Source organism: Alligator mississippiensis, chromosome 4 (assembly GCF_030867095.1).
Source record: "Alligator mississippiensis isolate rAllMis1 chromosome 4, rAllMis1, whole genome shotgun sequence".
NCBI lineage: Eukaryota > Metazoa > Chordata > Crocodylia > Alligatoridae > Alligator > Alligator mississippiensis.
The window spans coordinates 880,734-901,585 of record NC_081827.1 but is presented as its reverse complement, the minus strand read 5'-3'; the positions used below and the strand labels follow the sequence as shown (position 1 = coordinate 901,585).

General features: G+C 54.0%; 1 protein-coding gene across 1 annotated transcript; it reads left to right on the top strand.

Moving 5' to 3' along the window:
* The first annotated feature begins 3,995 nt into the window (after nucleotides 1–3,995).
* On the top strand, nucleotides 3,996–19,903 carry LOC106738753 (olfactory receptor 5V1). The gene is made up of 3 exons (XM_059725490.1): nucleotides 3,996–4,794; nucleotides 18,530–18,555; nucleotides 18,917–19,903. The coding sequence occupies exons 1-3, from the start codon at nucleotides 4,011–4,013 to the stop codon at nucleotides 19,901–19,903; spliced, it is 1,797 nt and encodes a 598-aa protein (XP_059581473.1). The 5' UTR covers nucleotides 3,996–4,010.
* Nucleotides 19,904–20,852: the final 949 nt, after the last annotated feature.

Genomic DNA, 20,852 nt, shown 5'->3' with positions numbered 1-20,852 from the left:
TGCCAGCCTGGCTAGGTCTACTTGTATCTACAGCCTATCTGCACGTGTGTCTGCACATCCCCAAATACCTTGGTGTCATCCGCGAACTTGGCCAATGGCCTTTTCACCCCCTCATCCAGGTCGTTGATGAAGAAATTGAACAGCACTGGGCCCAGTACCGACCCCTGGGGTACACTGCTGCCCACACCTTGCCAGGACGAAGCCAATCCATTCATTTGGACTCTCTGCGTCCTACCCCGCAACCAGTTTTGCACCCACTTGACGGTCACACACTTGAGCCTGATATCTTCCAGTTTTCTGATTCGTACCTTGTGGGATACCAGGTCAAAGGCTTTCTGGAAGTCAAGGTATATGATGTCCACCGCTTTTCTCTCATCCAGGTGACGAGTCCCCTGATCATAGAAAGAAATGAGGTTGGTCAGACAAGACCTGCCCGCAGTGAAGCCATGCTGGCTGTCATTCAGTATCACGCCTTCTGCTAGTTTGTCACATGTAGTCCCTTTGATGAATGATTCTAGGATTTTCCCTGGAATAAAAGTTAAGCTAATTGGCCTGCAGTTTCCCGGGTCTTCATGCTTCCCCTTCTTGCACAACATTGGCCCTCTTCCAGTCCTATGGGATTTCTCCAGAGGCCCATGATTTTTGAAAGACTTTTAACAGTGGTTCTGTGATTACTTTGGCCAACTCTTGCAGCACTCTTGGGTGGAGTTCATCCGGTCCTGCTGATATATATACATCTAATTTCTGTAGTTAGTTGTACACCAGTTCTATGGCAATGGTAGGAACTGTGTCGTTCTGTGTCCTACCTGGTGTGTTGTTCCCCTTGGTCTTGTGAAAGACCGAGGCAAAGTAGTCATTTAGGAGTTTGTTTTTTCCTGAGTGGTAGTGACCCGGTATCCTGAGGCATTGAGTGGTGGCCCCACACTCCCATTAGTTTTCCTTTTACTCCCTGTGTAGCTAAAGAAGGACGTCTTGTCGTCCTTGATTCTTGTAGCTCATTTTAATTCAGTTTCTGCCCTAGGTTGTCTAATCTGGTTTCTACAAGTGCATGCCAGTGTCAAGTAGGCTGTCCCACGCTACCGTTGTTTGCACGCCTCTCCTTTTTTCTGCACAGGCTGCAACTTCCCTGCTTAGCGAAGAGGGATTTTTGACCCGTCTGCTATTTTGTCTCTTGTGGAGGCTGAACAGGTTCAGGTCCTGTCGCCTCTCCTCATAGGGCCTGCCCTGCTGCGCCCTGATCATGCGGGTGGCCTCCTCTGGACCCTCTCCATGCTGTCCACATCCCTCCCGAAGTGCAGCTCACAGACCTGGAGGCAGTACTCCACCTGCGGCCTGACCAGTGTCGCATAGAGGGGGAGGATCACCTCCTGGGACCTGCTCATGATGCATCTGTGGATGCACAACAAGGTGCGGTTGGCCTTCCTGACTGCGTCCCCACACTGTCGGCCCATGTTCATCTTGGCATCAATAATGACTCCAAGATCCTTTTCTACCTCTACACTGATGAGACGGGAGTTCCCCAGCCTGTAGGTCTGCTGCTGGTCCTTCCTCCCCAGGCACAGCACCTTGCACTTGTCAGTGTTGAAACGCATCCTGTTGTCATCCGCCCACCCCTGTAACCTGTCCAGATCTAGTTGCAGCCTGTCCCTCTCCTCCAGAGTGCCCAATTTGCCCCACATCTTAGTGTCATCTGAGAATTATAACACGGTGCTTTTCACCTCCTCGTCCAAGTCGCTGAGGAAGATGTTGAACAGCGCGGGCCCAAAGACCGAGCCCTGGGGGACCCCACTGCCCACAGCCCTCCAGGTCGAAAATGACCCATCCACTACCACTCTCTGGGTGCGGCCCTCTAGCCAATTGGTGACCCATCTGACTGTGTAGGTGTCCACACCACAGACACCTAATTTCTTACTGAGAATCAGGTGAGAGACAGTGTCGAAGGCCTTCCTGAAGTGCAGAAAGACTACGTCCACTGTGACACCTGCGTCTACAGATTTTGTGGCCTGGTCATACAAGGCCACCAGGTTGGTCTGACAGGACCTGTCTCTAATGAACCCATGCTGGTTGCCCCTGAGCATGATCTCCCCTGCTGCCCCTCGCAGATTTCATAGATTTCATAGATTTCATAGACATTAGGGCTGGAAGGGACCTCGGAAGATCATCGAGTCCAGCCCCCCGCCCAAAGGGCAGGACGTCAGCTGGGGTCATAGGATCCCAGCAAGATAAGCATCCAGTTTCATCTTGAAGGTGTTCAATGAAGGCGCTTGAACCACCTCCGGTGGCAGGCTGTTCCAGACCTTGGGGGCTCGGACAGTAAAGAAATTCTTCCTTATGTCCAGCCTGAAACGGTCTTGTAGCAGTTTGTGACCATTCGTCCTCGTCATCCCTTGGGGCGCTCCGGTGAACAAACGTTCCCCCAGATACTGGTGATCACCCCTGATAAACTTGTAGGTGGCCATCAGATCACCCCTGAGCCTGCGCTTTTCCAGGCTAAAAAGCCCCAGGGCTCTCAGCCTGTCGTCGTAGGGTCTGCTTCCCTGACCTCTGATCATGCGCGTGGCTCTTCTCTGGACTCTCTCAAGCTTCTCCACATCCTTTTTGAATTGTGGAGCCCAAAACTGGACGCAGTACTCCAGCTGCGGCCTCACTAAGGCCGAGTACAGGGGGAGAATGACGTCCCGGGATTTGCTTGAGAAGCATCTATGGATGCAAGCCAGCGTTTTGGTCGCTTTACTAGCCGCAGCATCGCACTGCAGGCTCATGTTCATCTTGTGGTCAGTGATGACCCCCAAGTCTCTTTCTTCCATAGTGCTAACCAACATAGCATAGATGTGCTCCTCAATAATTTTCTCAAACAGCTTCCCCAGGACTGAGGTAAGACTAACGGGCCTGTAGTTTCCTGGTCCTCCTTCCTCACTTCTTTGAAAGTGGGAACCACATTGGCCTTTTTCCAGTGCTCATAAAGCCCTGCCAGAGGTCCTGCAATGACCCCTGCCAATGCCCTGAGCACCCTGGGGTGGAGATCATCTGGACCTGATGATTTGAACACGTCCAGTCCCTCCAGAAGTTCCCTGACTCAGTCCTCCCTGACCCTGGCCCTGTCTGTGCCTCTCCTGGGTCTGTCCGGAGTCCCGGTGGGGAGGATGACCTGGTCCATGCTCAGAAAAATGGAGGCAAAGAATTAATTTAAGAGGTCAGCTTTACCGTCTGGTGCAACCACCAGATTGCCAGGCGTGTCCTGCAGAGGACCCACATTACCCAGTGCCTTCTTTCTGCCCCCTATGTATTTAAAAAAGGACTTCTTGTTGTCCTTGATCCTGGTTGCTAGTCCTTGTCCTGTCTCCATCTTGGCCTTCCTAACAGCCCCCCTACAATCCTGAGCAACAGAGGTCTAGTCCACCTTGGTGATGGCCCCTCTCTTCTATTGGGTGTACGCCTCCTTTTCAGCGTTCAGAAGTTCCTGGATGCCTTTGGTGAGCCATGGGGGCTTTTGAGCACTCTTGTCCCCTTTGACTCGCGTTGGGACTTTCACCCTTCAGGCTTGGAGGAACAACTCTTTAAGGAACGACCACTCTTCTTGGACTCCCAAATCCCCACCCCCAGACCCCAGTACCTCCCTGACTAGTCTCCAGACCGCATTGAAATCTGCCCTCCTGAAATCCAGGGCTGCTGCCTTGCTGCAGGGCTTGGACACCCTGCGCTGGATGGTGAATCCCAGCAGGCGATGATCGCTGTCACCCAGGTGGTCGAGCACCCGCAGACCCCAAAGCAGGTCATCGCCTGTGGCCTCCGCTCACAGCTGGTCTCTCTCCCCACAGGTAGCTGCCGCTGGCCCCATGGACAGGGCGAACCAGACACAGGTGACAGAGTTCATCTTCCTGGGCTTCTCCCACATCCTGCAGGGCCAGGCCTTCGTCTTCCTGGCCTTCCTCGCCATCTACCTCATCACCCTGTTTGGGAACTGCCTGATCCTCACCCTCATTGTGCTGGATCCCCAGCTGCACAGCCCCATGTACTTCTTCCTCGGCCACCTCGCCTTCCTGGACATGTGCTACTCCTCCATCACGCTGCCCAAGATCCTCGTCAACCTCCGGCACCAGTGGGAGACCATCTCCTACCGGGAGTGCTTGGCACAGATTTTCTTCCTCATGACCTGCGCAGAAACAGAGTGTGCACTGCTCACCGTCATGGCCTTTGACCGGTACGCGGCCATCTGCAAACCCCTGCACTACACCCGCATCATGAGTAAGAAGGTGTGTGTCCCACTGGCCACGGCCTGCTGGCTCTGGGGCATCCTGGACTCAGCCATCCACAATTTCCTGACCACCAACGTCTCCTTCTGTGGAGCCAACCAGATCCACCACATCTTCTGCGACATCCCTCCTCTGCTGAAGATCGCCTGCAGCGACACCTACATCAACGAGATGGCTCTTCATGCTGCCACTGTCTTCGTGGGATTGATCCCATTTCTGCTTGTTCTCATCTCATACGCCTACATCCTGCTGGCCATCCTCCGCATCCGCTCCAACATGGGCAGGCACAAAGCCTTCTCCACGTGTGCTGCACACCTGGTCGTGGTCATCATCTACTTTGGGATGGCCATCCTGAACTACAACAAGCCCAGCGCTGGCTACTCTGTGGAGGTGGACACGCTGGTCTCCACGCTCTACTGCATCCTCACCCCCATGCTCAACCCCCTCATCTACAGCCTCCGCAACCAGGACGTGAAGGGCGCCCTGAGGAGGGCCCTGGGGCACCACAAGAAGGACAATGCATCCCCACGCACACAGCCAGGTGTGGACTAAGGTGAGGGCTGGGAGGAGACTCTGCCCCAGCATGACACCAAGGGCTGAGCCACGTGCTGATGGGGAAAGTCCCTGTTTGCATTTCTGGGAAAGAGTCACAGCAAGGTAGCACTGGAAGGGGCGTGAGAGGTCATCTAGTCCCGTGCCCTGCTCCAGTGCGGATCCACCCCGTCTACTCCAGCTCAGATGCACGTGTCTAGTCTGCACTTTAGGACTCTCAGTGAGTGCACCCTCCCTCTCGCTGGCACCTGTTGCTCCTAAGTTCCCCCCAACATCTAACCTGTCTTGTCCTGTCCCCTCTTAACTTACGGAGCGAGGGATTTCTACCCTTTTTAGAAATGAACCTTTTTATTTGAAGCCTATTGTCCAAGCCCCCATGCTCCCTGTTCCAGACTAAATAATCCCAGTACTTCTCACCTGACCTCCTGTGTCTTCATTTCTAGGCCTCTCATCATTTCTTTTGCTCGCTCCATTAGCCTCTCCACATCTCTCTTAGGATGTGGTACCTGAAACTGGACGCAGGTGAGGCCTCACCTGTACTGAATGGAGGGAATGCCCTGCGTCCCAGTGGGTACGGCACTCCTGGTTATGCATTCCCCACAGCTGTTAGTGCTTTTGGCAATTAAAACAGTGTTGCCTCCTATTTGGCTGCAGTTCACTGCAACCCCCCGGCCTTTCCTGCAGCCCTGCCACCTACCATTGTGATCCCACCTCACAGCAGTTTCATCTAAACCAGAGGTTCCCAGTCTGTCATATGGGTACCACCAATGGTATGCAGACAACCTGTCAATGGTACGCATCAACAGATTTATTATATTTATTCTATATGACAAAAATTTGCTGGTGACACTTAAGCTTGTATCATTTTAAACCGGTGCTGCACAATCTGTCAGTATTTAGGAAGCACTGATGTAGACAGTATTTCCTTCGCTTCCCCATGAGCATGTCACTATCGATGGCCAAGTCTCAAATGCCTTGCTCAAGCCCAGGTGCATTGCATCACTGCACTCTGCCCGTGCACAGAGCCCGTCACCTTGTCATGGGGGAAATCCAGCTGTTCAGGCATGACCTGCTGTTGACCAGCCCACATGAGTCATTCCTGATCACCAGGGATCCTGGTTTTCTGTGTGTAATCAGTGCATATTCTCTAATGGAAAATCCCATATTCTCTGATTAAAAAACCGCAAATCTCTGTTTTTCCACCATTAAAAACAAACACCACCATTATAATTATCAGCTGAACACAACATTTTACTGATGTTTCCCATTTTAAAGCCATGTGGAGGCCTACCAGCACATCAGTCATCATAAGATAATAAATTCTCAATACCTATATATTCTACATACCCCGGTCAGCATGCACAGCTTCCCCATAGGGCTGCTCTACATGCAGCTGCAGCTGCTCGAGTGCTGCTCGACTGCCCCAGCTCCTGCTCCTCCTTCCCCACTGTGCTGCTCCGGGCAGGGGTGGAAGCTGCAGCCAAGAGGCTCCTGCCCCAGTGTGTGGATCTCCAGCTCCGAGCTGTCTGCCACCCACTGCCCCTGGCCGGCAGCTGGAGTGGGAGCCCTGTGCACTGCACTGCATAGCACTGCATGGCACCCCCCAGGACAGCTTTCACAAATGCATCCCCTGCCTCCCCATCCCCCCCAGCTCGTGCAACCCAGTGCCCTAGACCCCCATTCCCTGTTGCAGGCAAGTAGGGAGCACTCCTGCTCTGAGCCACCAGCCTCACTGCATCCCACCAAAAACCAACGCTGATGGTGTCTCCGTTGAGGCACTTACATCCGGCCAGCCCAAGCCTGGGGTAACCGCTGCCACCACCCAGGCCTGGGTCTTTGTTAGGGCTCTGTTCAACCTGGGGTACACAGATCCTGTGGAGTTTGGGGGTGCTTAACCCACTGTGGTACTTTGGGGTGCTTCCTTTTAGCCTGAAGCATTCACAAGCAGCCTCCTGTGCAGGAGGAAAGTAAAATGCCATGCCCACCTTAGCCAGCCAAGCAAAAGGGAGCTAAAAAGGCTTGCCTCTCCCTTCTCAAGCACACGCACAGTGAGCCAGGCTATACCAGATAGCTTTATTGATCAGAGAGAGAGACAGCAAGGAGGGAATACACAAAAATGGAAAACTGGTAAAAAACCCACTTGAGCAAATCCGAGTGGACTTGTTGGCCCTTTTGATGTGTCTAGAACACGCAATCCTAAGTTACTGGCTAAATTTCAGGTAAGTTACTCACCTGTTCATCCAGAAACTGATTGAGTCGCTCTGAAGGCCTCAGCTTGCTTCTGTGTTTCCAAAGAAGTCTCCCCGACCAAGATGGAGGGACCCTTTAAATAACCTTCCTGATCTCATCACCAGGACCCGACGAAAATCTGGTATTTTCTGAGCACCTCTGATGCTGACCAGACAGTTTGAAAAACGTCAGCCCTCACCTTGAGGAGTGACCAGTGCCTTGAGACCACCCCTCGGGGTCAGTGGCAGGAAGTTTAACGAAGGGATCTGGCTGAACGGGGGGTGGGTTTGCAACCTGGTCACGTAGTCACTCTGGGGTGTAGTATACCTTGGGCTGCAGCCCTACAACTGCTACATGCAGGGAGGTTGATTTCTCCACACCCCCACTACAGAAAGGATGTGGACACAGCGTGGCTGACAAGGGTCTGTGTCAGCTCTGAAGAGGTTAACTCTGTGGCCTGCAGAAGCGTGACCTCATCCCTGAACATAGGAGTGTGTTGCACATGCACATGCACATGCACATGCACATGCATATGCTGTGGGCTCCTAGGGAAGGTGCCGGGCCCCGGGGACCGGGGGAACTCCAGGCCTCGTGGCAGCCACCGGGCACACACCGTCCTGGAGCCACGTTGTGATGGGAACCTGGGCCAGTTCTGCTCGGTGTCCGTGAGATGAAAGGCGGAGCTCAGCGTGAGTGACAGAAGGAAGAGCAACACTGATTGGAGGAGACGGGAACATCTGCCAGAGGCGGGGCAGTGGGCTCTGGAGACTGGGCACTGATTGGTGAGGAGTGTGAGCGTGGGCCGTAGCCCCAAGTGGGGCTGCTCCTTGCTCTGGGATTTCACTGCCAGGGCAGATCCAGCTGTTCCCGGGCTGGACCCAGTCCTTGGGATCCTGCCTGATGACCTTTTGCTTCCTGCAGCACGAGGGGCATCCTCATGCAAGGAACGAGGGTCTGAGCCCGACTCCAGCCATGTGTCTCAGGAGAAAGCCCCAGGACATGGAGCACGTCGGGAGTGCAGCTCATGGCCCATGCATGGTGCATGCAACCTGAGAGCTGAGCATGTGGCCAGGCCGGGCCCAGAGCCTCCTGCTCCACGCTCCCTTCCTGCACCAAAGCAGCCCCCTCACCTTGGGACCCCTCATCAGGGAAGTTGGGGAACTCACGGTTGTCTGCAGTGCAGGAGGCCTAGTCATGGCTGCCCTGCATCGTGCACATGGACACTGCTCCTCTTTTCTCATTCTCTGCACAGGAAAAGTGATTCTCGTTTGCTTGCTTCAAACCTCAGCTTTAACCCATTATTTCACTATTTAAACTTTGTTTTTCCTTCGCTAGGAATAAAACCTCACTGGGCAACTGGCCCTTTTCCCTGTCATGATGCCAGAAGGGAGAGGTCAGTGGGGGCTGATGGAGAGAAAAAGGCCACATCCCACTGAGGCGAGGCAGGTGCAGGGGTGGCAATTCGCAGACACATTGGAAAGAGTCCAGCCAAGGGCAGCAAAAATGCTTCAAGGGCTGGGGCACAGGGCTTGTGAAGACAGGCTGAGGGAACTGGGCTTATTAAGTCTGCAGAAGAGAAGACAGAGAGGGATTGAATAGCAGCCTTCAGCTCTCTGCAGGGAGCCTTGAAAGAGGATGGAGCTGGACTGTTGTCAGAGGGGGCAGATGACAGAACAAGGAGCAATGGGCTCAAGTTGCAGCAAGGGAAGTTGAGGTTGGTATTCGGATAAACTCTCTCACTAGGATGGTAGTAAAGCACTGGAACCAGCTCCTCAGAGGGGTGGTGGAGTCTCCATCCTTGGAGGTTTTTAAGGCCTGGGTAGTCCTGTCCCCCAGCCCCACAGCAATTTTCATTGCCCTCCGCTGGACTCTCTCCAATGTGTCCACTTCCTTTCTGTATCGGGGGCCCACAAGTGGGCACAGGATTCCAGATGTGACCTCCCCAGTGCTGAATAGAGGGGAAGGATCACTGCCCTCGATCTGCTGGCACCGCTCCAGCAATGCAGCCCTGGATGCCGTTCACCTTCTTGGCAACAAGGACACACTCCTAGCTCCTATCCATCTTCTTGTCCACGCTCAGTCCCAGGCCCTTTTCTGCAGAGCTGATGCCCAGCCAGTCACCCCCAGCCTGCATGGGATTGTCCTGTGCTAAGGACAGCACTTTGCACTTGTCCTTATTGACCTTGTTCCTCCTGGGCACACACGTCCCTTTCGGAACTGGCCTGCACAGCTTCCCCATAGGGCTGCTCTACTTGCAGCTGCAGCTGCTCGAGTGCTCATCATACTGGTTGTTAGTGGCCAGGACATGCCCTGCAAGTGGTCTGGCATCACAGGACCCCCATCCCCATTGCCAGGGGCGGGAAAGACACTGTTCTGCTAGTGGGGTGCTGGGTGCTGACACACGAGCTGCCCTGATAGCCCTGGGGGCCCGTGACTGCTTGGAACAGGGGCAGCGGAGCCAGGCACGGGCCAGCACCCCCTCCCACCTCAGTCTGTGTCCTGGAGGGGCTCATTTACCCCTGGTGTCTGTCTGGACAGGCCAACGTTGCACAGGGGCCAATTAGTGTTGTTCATATAGGACTCTGGGAGCAAAACCACCACACTGGAAAACAAGGTTTTTCTGCTCCGCTTCGCTGCTTGGGTCCCAATCCCGATGGCCCTGCCTGCACCCATGGGCCTCGCACTAATGACAACAGCACAAAACACTCTGGGGCCTCGTTACCCGGCCTGCTCTTCGTACACACAAACGAGGCCCAGGGGAACTGTTAAACACTTGTTTGTCAGCGGCGCTCAGTTCTGACTCCAAAACTTTTTGGTGCCAAACTTAGTTCCTTGCATCTTGAAGTGGAAGTCATGGGAGGCATCAGGGTTTGGTCACACCAGGCTAGAGCTGTGCTACGCATCCAGCTAAGACCCTGCAAAGACCTGGACGTAGCTGCTGCACTGAGTGGCAGAGGCCCCGTCATGACCAAAGGTGGTTGAGAGGGATGCACAAGAGATAGGCTTGATCTCCCTGTCCTGCCCTGGGCACGGAGCAGCCCCTTCATCTCCTTCCCCTGGCCCAGGACCCCTGGCCCATGCCACCCCATCCCCTCTGCTCTGCTGCCTGTGCCCGGCTCTGCCTGGCCATGGGCAGTGAGGGGCCATTGCACTCACCTGCTCCTGCCTACAAGCAAGAGCGAGGTACCTGTGGGGTTGCAGAGTAGGGGGTGGCTGGGGTCCACGGCAATGGGCGTGCATGGGGGACGGCCTTTTACGAGACTTCGGGGAGAGGCTTGTCCGAGTCTTGTACAAGGGCAACCATGGGGAGGAGGAAACGCAGCACTGGCTGCTTTGGCTTCAGCCCCCAGAAAAGAATCCAGCTTGTCCTGGTGCCCCCATTCCCCTTCCCCCTCATGGGCCAGCCCTGCCCAGGGTCAAGAGAGACCTGGTGGGGCAGGAGCTCTGGCCCCGGGTCCCCTCCCAGCACAGGGGACCCTAGACTGGCGTGGCACAGGTGGCCATAGCGCAGGACCCTCCAGCCCAAGCTTATAACCCCACAGCCCTGTCTGCACCCCTCTCTGCCACCTGCCCAGCCGTCACCCATGGGTACGTGCCACATTCGGGCTGTAAGTGCAGGGCCAAGAGTTGGGGCCCGGGCCACAACCCTGGACCCTCCACACCAATCCAGCATCAGCCTCCATCCTGGAGACGCCCCAGGGACCCTGGGGAAGGGGCTGGTCGCTGGGGACGCAGGCAGGGAGACAGAAAAGCCCTGCTCTGGGCTCCCCCATCCCACTCAGCCCTGGAGCCAGTGCCAATGAAGCCCTTGGGGCGCAGCAAGCAGGAGGGGCTTTCTCTGGGTTTGCTCCTGTCGGGAGCTGGGGAAGTCAGTGTCCTCGGTGCTGAGCCCCGGCCACGGCCCCAGTGCCGGGGTGACTGTGTCGGCCCCGCTGCACGGAGAGCCAGCCGGAGAGGAGCGACTCAGCGCCCGGGGGTGCCCGGGACCCCTGCCCCGTGCCGCCCGCGTCCAGACGCTCCTGCCTGGGACCGCGCAGCACTGCCCCGGCCCCGGCCCCGGCCCCGGCCCCAGGCCTGAAACCGTCCTTCGTCCCCACCGAAGCAGCCCTGGCCCCGGCGCCTGCCCCCCCCCACCCCAGGTAGGTGCCTGCAGGCTCTGCACCGGGCTCCCTGGGTCACACCAGGGCAGAGAGGCTGGATTTGGAGGCTGCCCTGGCCCCAACCCGAGTCCCTTCCCAGCAGGATGCTCTGACTCTGCTTTCCCTGCATGGAAGAGGGGCCAGAGCCCCTGTTTGCCGGGATGTCCGGGAACCTCTCCAGCCGCCAAGCGTGGGTGAGCGGGGCATGGGGAGCTCTGCCCCCGCACGCTGCCTCCTGCCCAGGGCTGGGAACCCCTGAGATATAGTTGTGTTATAATGCTTAGATAACTTGTCAAAAGAAAAACAGCCTGTCAGAGCAGACCATGAAATCAGGTAAAGAGGAAACAGGACCAGCATGGCACAAGGGGGAAGAAAAGGAGATAAGAAGCCCTCCCTCTTTCCCCAGGATAGAAATCCCAAATAATTGGCACCTTCCAAGTCAAGAGAAGATCTGGTTCAGCCCAGTTCCAAAAGTTTCAGTGAAACAAAGAATTTAAATCAAACCAGTCAGAAATTATTTATTACAATATTAAAACCAGCCACCTATAACTATTGGGCATGGGCTGGAGGGATATTTGGAGAGCTCAGCAAATTCAAGAGGACCGGCTGCCAATCTGCGTGCCCCCCTCCTCCCACCCCTCGAGGCGCCTGATCTGGGGTAGGTGCGAGTCTGTGCGGTGCTGTCGTGGGCAGACAGACAGACTTTGGGATAAATGTGTGTTCTCAGGTTTTACGGTGCAAGCAAGTACTAGTTGGGCTGTAGACCTGTTTCTGCCTCTTTCCTCAGTAGCCCACTCACAAGGTGACCTGTAATCTGGGTAACTGAACTGACACCCGACCCGGGCGCAGGCTGCTGCGGCAGCAATTTTTTTGCAATTTGTTTTTTGTTTTTTGGTGAGATGTTGGCAGCTTGAGTTTTGCCCCACTGGTACAAGTCAGTCGTCTGGCATGGGTAGCACTAATACCCTGCCTGATAACGAGGGAATGGAGGAACATCTCAAACAAGAGTTATCTGAGATGGGGGATCAGGATGAAAACAGGGCACATTTGACACCCCAAAGCCCTGGAGGACGCTCTGTGAAGAATGGGGTGGGTGGGTTAAAAAGATTTTAAAAATAGGCAAACTCAGAAAGAGGGCAGCTCTCCTTCAAGGGCTGCACATGGTTGCAAAGGGAGACCTGAGAAGGTACAAACCTGGGAGGAGGAGTATCGAGATGTTACAGCACAGTGAAAAGCCCCAGAGGATGTATGTAAGCAATTAGGGGCAGAGGTTTTACACCTGGACGGCCGGGCTTGAACGGACGGCGTTCATCTCCCAGCTGCTGACCAACAAGTCAGCTCCCGGCAGTCAGGCAGCTCAATGAAGTGCCAAGCTCGAAAACACGCGGGCATGTGAAGTATGAACCAGGCAGTTAGAGGAGCGGCTTCCAGCTAACGGGGAAGAGCAGCTGCCGGCACGTCCACAGGGAACGGGGACGATGACCCTGATCCATCTTACACCCAGTACGAGTTTGGAAATGACTGGTGTAGCCCAGGGGGGAAAGGCAAGCTCAAACCAGCCCCATGGCTCCCACAAGACTTAAAACTGGAACTGCAGATCATGGAAACCACAATCCGGTCACAGGAGGGAAGAGAAAGGGAACAGACTGGAACCGAATCAGCGACGTGACCTGGTAGCACTATGGCCACATCAGTCAGGATAATGTCACAGATTGGCTTTGAAAGGGGGACACAAAAAGGCATTTGGAGGGCTCAAAACCGCCGGAGACCTGATCCAGGGGTTGTGTTGCTTTTTGCCACCCGGTAACTGGGAGGCGCTCCCAGACACAATTAAACAGGGGCAAGAAAACATTATCAACAAAGTGCGCGGAAGGGCGGTGGGAGCAGTAGGGGTGTGCAAACCGGGCCCTATTTGATCGAGATTCAGATTTGGCCCAAATCGGGGACAGTGATTCGATTCGTTGATTTGGATCACTGTCCCCAATTCGATTCAGCCGAATCTGAATCTGAAGGTTCAATGGTGATTTGGAGAATCAGCAATTCGGACATAGACATGGCTTTAAATGATTTTTCTATATACCTCGAGGTCCCTGCAAGGCTCATGAATGCTGCGATGCTGGGCCCCACCATCGCAGTGTTCACAAGCCCCTGCTTCCTAGAGGTATGGAGAAAAAACATTTAAAGCTGTCCTTATGCCCAAATCTCTGAATTTTCTGAATCTCACCAATTCAGTTAGGAGAAATTAAAGGGTCCTCTGATTCAATTTGGTTTTCAGAGTTTCAGCCACCAAATCAGGCCGAATCTCTGCTGAATTGAATCAAGGACCGAAACTTCGCACAGCCCTAGCGTGCATCCTTGGAAAAGACACCTTGTTCCCTTACCTTTCCAATGTGACCCAAAGAACAGGGCAATTATAGGGGTGGTATTCAACCCGGTTCTTCTGCTGTGTCAACCGGCAGTGCCTGACTTGGACCGAGATGATAGTCTACAGAAAAATGTAATTTCAGGACTCCCCCCTGGTATTGTCACATGTACCCTGACACTAACCTCAGGGACTGCTGGCACAACCATTTTGGGGAGATGTACTACTGTTGGGAAAGTTGGTTTTCCTCCCAAACTGAGAGCAAACAGCAGGGCCATTATTGCCGCAAGGTATGGTTCAGTTTTCTCCAAATGAGAACCTATTTATTTCTCCAAACGAGAACCCAGTTCTTTCTCAAAAAGAGAACCCAGTTAATTCCTTATTAAACCAATATTATTTAGCAGTATAAAGTATTAACAACAAGCATGCTTTCAGATATAATTTTTGAAGGGAGTAATTGTATATTCCCAGTCCTAATACAACACATCTCGAGAGCTGCCCTGGCATCTCAGAGCAGGCTGGTTCCTTGAGGGGAGATCAGAGTTTTTCAGTTCTCATCGTTAGGGTGAGGGGAAGGGGATGCATCTTCCTTTGTCCAGCTGGTAATATTTATAGCCCTTTAGATAGGGCGTTTGTAGATGACACTTTAAAGCGGGTTAAATGCCTTTTGCACTGCTTTGATGGCATCACTGCTTGCACATTCGGCAGTGTATTGAACATTAATTCCAGCCACTGCAGCACATTTGGCGCCGTAATGTGCCTTAAATGACTGGGATGCAGCAAATGACTTTGGGGCTCTGCAAAGTAAAACACCTCCAAGGAGTCTTAGTTTCCTTCCCTACGGCCACAGAGGGAATCACCAGGCTCCTTGTGGCTCAGGGGCTGTGCAGGCAGACCATGCAGGCAGCCCAGCAGGAGCCTGGGAAGGCAGGCTCCACAGAAGGGAAAAAAATCAGCGAGCCTGGTCTTCCCCCCCACAAGCCTGCCTTCCTGCCTGAGCTACGTTGGGGCCCGGGGCTTTCCTCCATGGCTGCAGTGCCCCTAGGACTGCCCGAGCCAGATGCCTGCAGGTGGGTGTCACCTGGGGGGGAAGGCCGCCACTGCTGTGGAGGGAAGCACACCACCCCCGCCCTTCAGCTCAGGGACCGCTTTGCCCACCAGCAGCTCACTCTCCCCTCCCTGCAGCTGGAGAGGCAGGTAAGGATCGGGTGGTCATAGGTGCACACGACACGGGGGTTTACTTTGCCCTAACTGAAGCTATGTTTTTAAAAAACACCACTTCAAATTACAGAGAGTTAAACCCCCGTGTTGTGTACAAGTGCCCATCGCTCCCAGTTAAGCCAGGCTCTGTTTTTCATCAACACATTGAATCTTGTCTTTACTTTATCATTGCTTCTCCCTTCTCTGGGTACCAGGGAGTCTTCTGCTTCAGATATGGTTGGAATGCACCGTAACAAGCCTTTTATCCAGAGCAAGCTATTTTTTCAGACTTTTTACCAAACCACCCCCCCCCCACAAGTTATACTAGACCTTTCTTTTTAGAAAAGCAGGTTGCACAATCACATAGCTTGTGTACGTATGCTAACTACGTGAGCGCACTCTAGCCTCCTTCTGTCAAGTCAGCTAGGCTTTGTAGGCATAAGGGACCATTTCAATCCTGTCAAGCGTCAAAAGGCTGGACTGTCTCCACACCATGGCATTAGTTTTTCCTAATGTTCAGCTGAAACTATCTTCCAGGAGTTTGTGGCCGTTATTTCTAGTTTTCCCCCAGGGCGCCCTGGTGAACAGCTGTTCACCGAGCCCCTGATGTACGCCTCTGATGTAGCAATAAGCCGCAATCAGGTCCCCTCTCAGCCTTCTTTTCTTTAAGATGAAGAGTCCGAGATCCCTCAACGTCTCCTCCTATGGCTTGCCATGCAAGTCCCTGATCACATGTGTGACCCTTCTCTGGACCCTCTCAGGCTTTAGCACATCCCTGTTGAAGTGTGGACGCAATACTCCAGCTGTGGCCACACCAGTGTTGAGTAAAGTGGGAGAATCACTTCTTTGGATTTACTGGAGATGCATCGACTGATGCATGCCAGTGTTGTATTGGCCCTAGCAGCTACTGCGTCGCATTGCCGGCTCATCTTCATGCTGGGGTCTACTGTTCCCCCCAGATCCCTTCCATGTGTAGTGCAGGTCAGGCTAGCGATGCCCAGCTGGCAGGTGTGCAGGGGGGCTCTTCCTTCCCAGATGCAGCACTTTGCATTTCTCTGTGTTGAACCTCATCTGGCTCCGCTCTGCCCAACATGCCAGCCTGGCTGGTTCTGCTTGCATCTGCAGCCTATCTGCACGTGTGTCTGCACATCCCCAAATATCTCGGTGTCGTCCGCGAACATGGCCAATGGCCTTTTCACCCCCTCATCCAGGTCGTTGATGAAGAAATTGAACTGCACTGGGCCTAGTACCGACCCCTGGGGTACACTGCTGCCCACACCTTGCCAGGACGAAGCCAATCCATTCGTTTGGACTCTGCGTCCTACCCCGCAACCACTTTTGCACCCACTTGACGGTCCCGCACTTGAGCCTGATATCTTCCAGTTTTCTGATTCGTACCTTGTGGGATACCAGGTCAAAGGCTTTCTGGAAGTCAAGGTATATGATGTGCGCAGCTTTTCTCTCATCCAGGTGACGAGTCCCCTGATCATAGAAAGAAATGAGGTTGGTCAGACAAGACCTGCCCGCAGTGAAGCCATGCTGGCTGTCATTCAGTATCACGCCTTCTGCTAGTTTGTCACATGTAGTCCCTTTGATGAATGTTTCTAGGATTTTCCCTGGAATAAAAGTTAAGCTAATTGGCCTGTAGTTTCCCGGGTCTTCATGCTTCCCCTTCTTGCACAACATTGGCCCTCTTCCAGTCCTATGGGATTTCTCCAGAGGCCCATGATTTTTGAAAGACTTTTGCCAGTGGTTCTGCGATTACTTTGGACAACTCTTGCAGCACTCTTGGGTGGAGTTCATCCGGTCCTGCTGATATATATACATCTAATTTTTGTAGTTAGTTGTACACCAGTTCTATGGCAATGGTAGGAACTGTGTCGTTCTGTGTCCTACCTGGTGTGTTGTTCCCCTTGGTCTTGTGAAAGACCGAGGCAAAGTAGTCATTTAGGAGTTCGTTTTTTCCTGAGTGGTAGTGACCCGGTATCCTGAGGCATTGACCGGTGGCCCCACACTCCCAATAGTTTTCCTTTTACTCCCTGTGTAGCTAAAGAAGGACTTCTTGTTGTCCTTGATTCTTGTAGCTCGTTTTAATTCAGTTTCTGACCTAGCTTGTCTAATCTGGTTTCTACAAGTGCAGGCCACTGTCAAGTAGGCTGTCTCACGCTACCGTTGTTTGCACGCCTCTCCTTTTTTCTGCAGGGGCTGCAACTTCCCTGCTTAGCCAAGAGGGTTTTTTGACCCGTCTATTTTGTCTGTTGTGGAGACTGAACAGGTTCAGGTCCCGTAGCTTCTCCTCGTAGGGCCTGTCCTGCTGCCCCCTGATCATGCGGGTGGCCTCCTCTGGACCCTCTCCATGCTGTCTACATCCCTCCCAAAGTGCGGCGCCCAGAACTGGAGGCAGTACTCCACCTGCAACCTGACCAGCGTAACATAGAGGGGGAGGATCACCTCCTTGGACCTGCTCGTGATGTATCTGTGGATGTAGACAACGTGCAGTTAGCTTTCCTGACCGCGTCCCCACACTGTCGGCCCATGTTCATTTTGGCATCAATAATGACTCCAAGATCCTTTTCTACCTCTACACTGACAAGAAGGAAGCTCCCCAGCCTGTAGGTCTGCTGCTGGTTCTTCCTCCCCAGGTACGTTACCCTGCACTTGTCAGTGTTGAAACCCATCCTGTTCTCATCCACCCACCTCTGTAACCTGTCCAGATCTAGTTGTACTCTGTCCCTCTCCTCCAGAGTGCCCACTTTGCCCCACATCTTAGTGTTAGAACACGGTGCTTTTCACCTCCTCGTCCAAGTCACTGACAATGATGTTGAACAGCGCGCGCCCAAGGACCGAGCCCTGCGGGACCCCACTGCCCACATCCCTCCAGGTCGAAAATGACCCGTCCACCACCACTCTCTGGGTGCGGCCCTCCAGCCAGGTAGCGACCCATCTGACTGTGTAGACATCAGTGCCACAGACACCTAATTTCTCACTGAGAATCAGGTGAGAGACAGTGTTGAAGGCCTTCCTGAAGTCCAGAAAGACTACGTCTACTGTGACACCTGCGTGTACAGATTTTGTGGCCTGGTCATAGAAGGCCACCAGGTTGGTCTGACAGGACCTGTCTCTAATGAACCCATGCTGGTTGCCCCTGAGCATGATCTCCCCTGCTGCCCCTCGCAGATGTGCTCCTCGATAATTTTCTCAAAGAGCTTCCCCAGGACTGAGGTAAGACTAACGGGCCTGTAGTTTCCTGGTCCTCCTTCTTCACTTCTTTGAAAATGGGAACCACATTGGCCTTTTTCCAGTGCTCATAAAGCCCTGCCAGAGGTCCTGCAATGCCCCTGCCAATTCCCTGAGCACCCTGGGGTGGAGATCATCTGGACCTGCTGATTTGAACACGTCCAGTCCCTCCAGAAGTTCCCCGACTCAGTCCTCCCTGACCCTGGGCCTGTCTGTGCCTCTCCTGGGTCTGTCCGGAGTCCCGGTGGGGAGGATGACCTGGTCCATGCTCAGAAAAATGGAGGCAAAGAATTCATTTAAGAGGTCAGCTTTACCGTCTGGTGCAACCACCAGATTGCCAGGCGTGTCCTGCAGAGGACCCACGTTTCCCAGTGCCTTCTTTCTGCCCCCTATGTATTTAAAAAAGGACTTCTTGTTGTCCTTGATCCTGGTTGCTAGTCCTAGCCCTGTCTCCGCCTTGGCCTTCCTAACAGCCCCCCTACCATCCTGAGCAACGGAGGTCTAGTCCTCCTTGGTGATGGCCCCTCTCTTCTATTGGGTGTACGCCTCCTTTTCAGCGTTTAGACTTTCCTGGATGCCTTTGGTGAGCCATGGGGGCTTTTGAGCACTCTTGTCCCCTTTGACTCGCATTGGGACTTTCACCCTTCGGGCTTGGAGGAACATCTCTTTAAGGACGGCCACTCTTCTTGGACTCCCAACTTCCTCCCCACCCCACCCCACCCCACCCGGACCCCAGTGCCTCCCTGACTAGTCTCCTTATCTCATTGAAATCTGCCCTCCTGCAGTCCAGGGCTCCTGCCTTGCTGCAGGGCTTGGACACCCTGCGCTGGATGGTGAATCCCAGCAGGCGATGATCACTGTCACCCAGGTGGTCGAGCACCCGCAGACCCCGCAGCAGGTCATCGCCTGTGGCCTCCGCTCACTGCTGGTCTCTCTCCCCACAGGTAGCTGCCACTGGCCCCATGGACGGGGCGAACCAGACACAGGTGACAGAGTTCGTCTTCCTGGGCTTCTCCCACATCCTGCAGGGCCAGGCCTTCCTCTTCCTGGCCTTCCTCGCCATCTACCTCATCACCCTGTTTGGGAACTGCCTGATCCTCACCCTCATCGTGCTGGATCCCCAGCTGCACAGCCCCATGTACTTCTTCCTCGGCCACCTCGCCTTCCTGGACATGTGCTACTCCTCCGTCACGCTGCCCAAGATCCTCGTCAACCTCCGGCACCAGTGGGAGACCATCTCCTACCAGGAGTGCTTGGCACAGATTTTCTTCCTCATGACCTGCGCAGAAACAGAGTGTGCACTGCTCACCATCATGGCCTTTGACCGGTACGCGGCCATCTGCAAACCCCTGCACTACACCCGCATCATGAGTAAGAAGGTGTGTGTCCCACTGGCCACAGTGTCCTGGCTCTGGGGCATCCTGAACTCAGCCATCCACAACTTCCTGACCACCAACATCTCCTTCTGTGGAGCCAACCAGATCCACCACATCTTCTGCGACATCCCTCCTCTGCTGAAGATCGCCTGCAGCGACACCTACGTCAACAAGATGGCTCTTCATGCTGCCACTGTCTTCGGGGGATTGATCCCATTTCTGCTTGTTCTCATCTCATACGCCTACATCTTGCTGGCCATCCTCCACATCCGCTCCAACATGGGCAGGCATAAAGCTTTCTCCACGTGTGCTGCACACCTGGTCGTGGTCATCATCTACTTTGGGATGGCCATCCTGAACTACAACAAGCCCAGCGCTGGCTACTCTGTGGAGGTGGACACGCTGGTCTCTGCACTGTACTGCATCCTCACCCCCATGCTCAACCCCCTCATCTACAGCCTCCGCAACCAGGACGTGAAGGGCGCCCTGAGGAGGGCCCTGGGGCACCACAAGAAGGAGAATGCATCCCCACGCACACAGCCAGGTGTGGACTAAGGTGAGGGCTGGGAGGAGACTCTGCCCCAGCATGACACCAAGGGCTCAGCCACGTGCTGATGGGAAAATCCCTCTTTGCATTTCTGGGAAAGAGTCACAGCAAGGTAGCACTGGAAGGGGCGTGAGAGGTCATCTAGTCCCATGCCCTGCTCCAGTGCGGATCCACCCCGTCTACTCCAGCTCAGATGCACGTGTCTAGTCTGCACTTTAGGACTCACAGTGAGTGCACCCTCCCTCTCGCTGGCACCTGTTGCTCCTAAGTTCCCCCCAACATCTAACCTGTCTTGTCCTGTCCCCTCTTAACTTACGGAGCGAGGGATTTCTACCCTCTTTGGAAATGAACCTTTTGTATTTGAGGCCTATTGTCCAAGCCCCCGTGCTCCCTGTTCCAGACTAAATAATTCCAGTACTTCTCACCTGTCCTCCTGTGTCTTCATTTCTAGGCCTCTCATCATTTCTTTTGCTCGCTCCATTAGCCTCTCCACATCTCTCTTAGGATGTGGTACCTGAAACTGGATGCAGGTGAGGCCTCACCTGTACTGAATGGAGGGAATGCCCTTCGTCCCAGTGGGTACGGCACTCCTGGTTATGCATTCCCCACAGCTGTTAGTGCTTTTGGCAATTAAAACAGTGTTGCCTCCTATTTGGCTGCAATTCACTGCAACCCCCCGGCCTTTCCTGCAGCCCTGCCACCTACCATTGTGAGCCCACCTCACAGCAGTTTCATCTAAACCAGAGGTTCCCAGTCTGTCATATGGGTACCACCAATGGTATGCAGACAACCTGTCAATGGTACGCATTAACAGCTTTATTATATTTACTCTATATGACAAAAATTTGCTGGTGACACTTAAGCTTGTATCATTTTAAACCGGTGCTGCACAATCTGTCAGTATTTAGGAAGCACTGATGTAGACAGTATTTCCTTCGCTTCCCCATGAGCATGTCA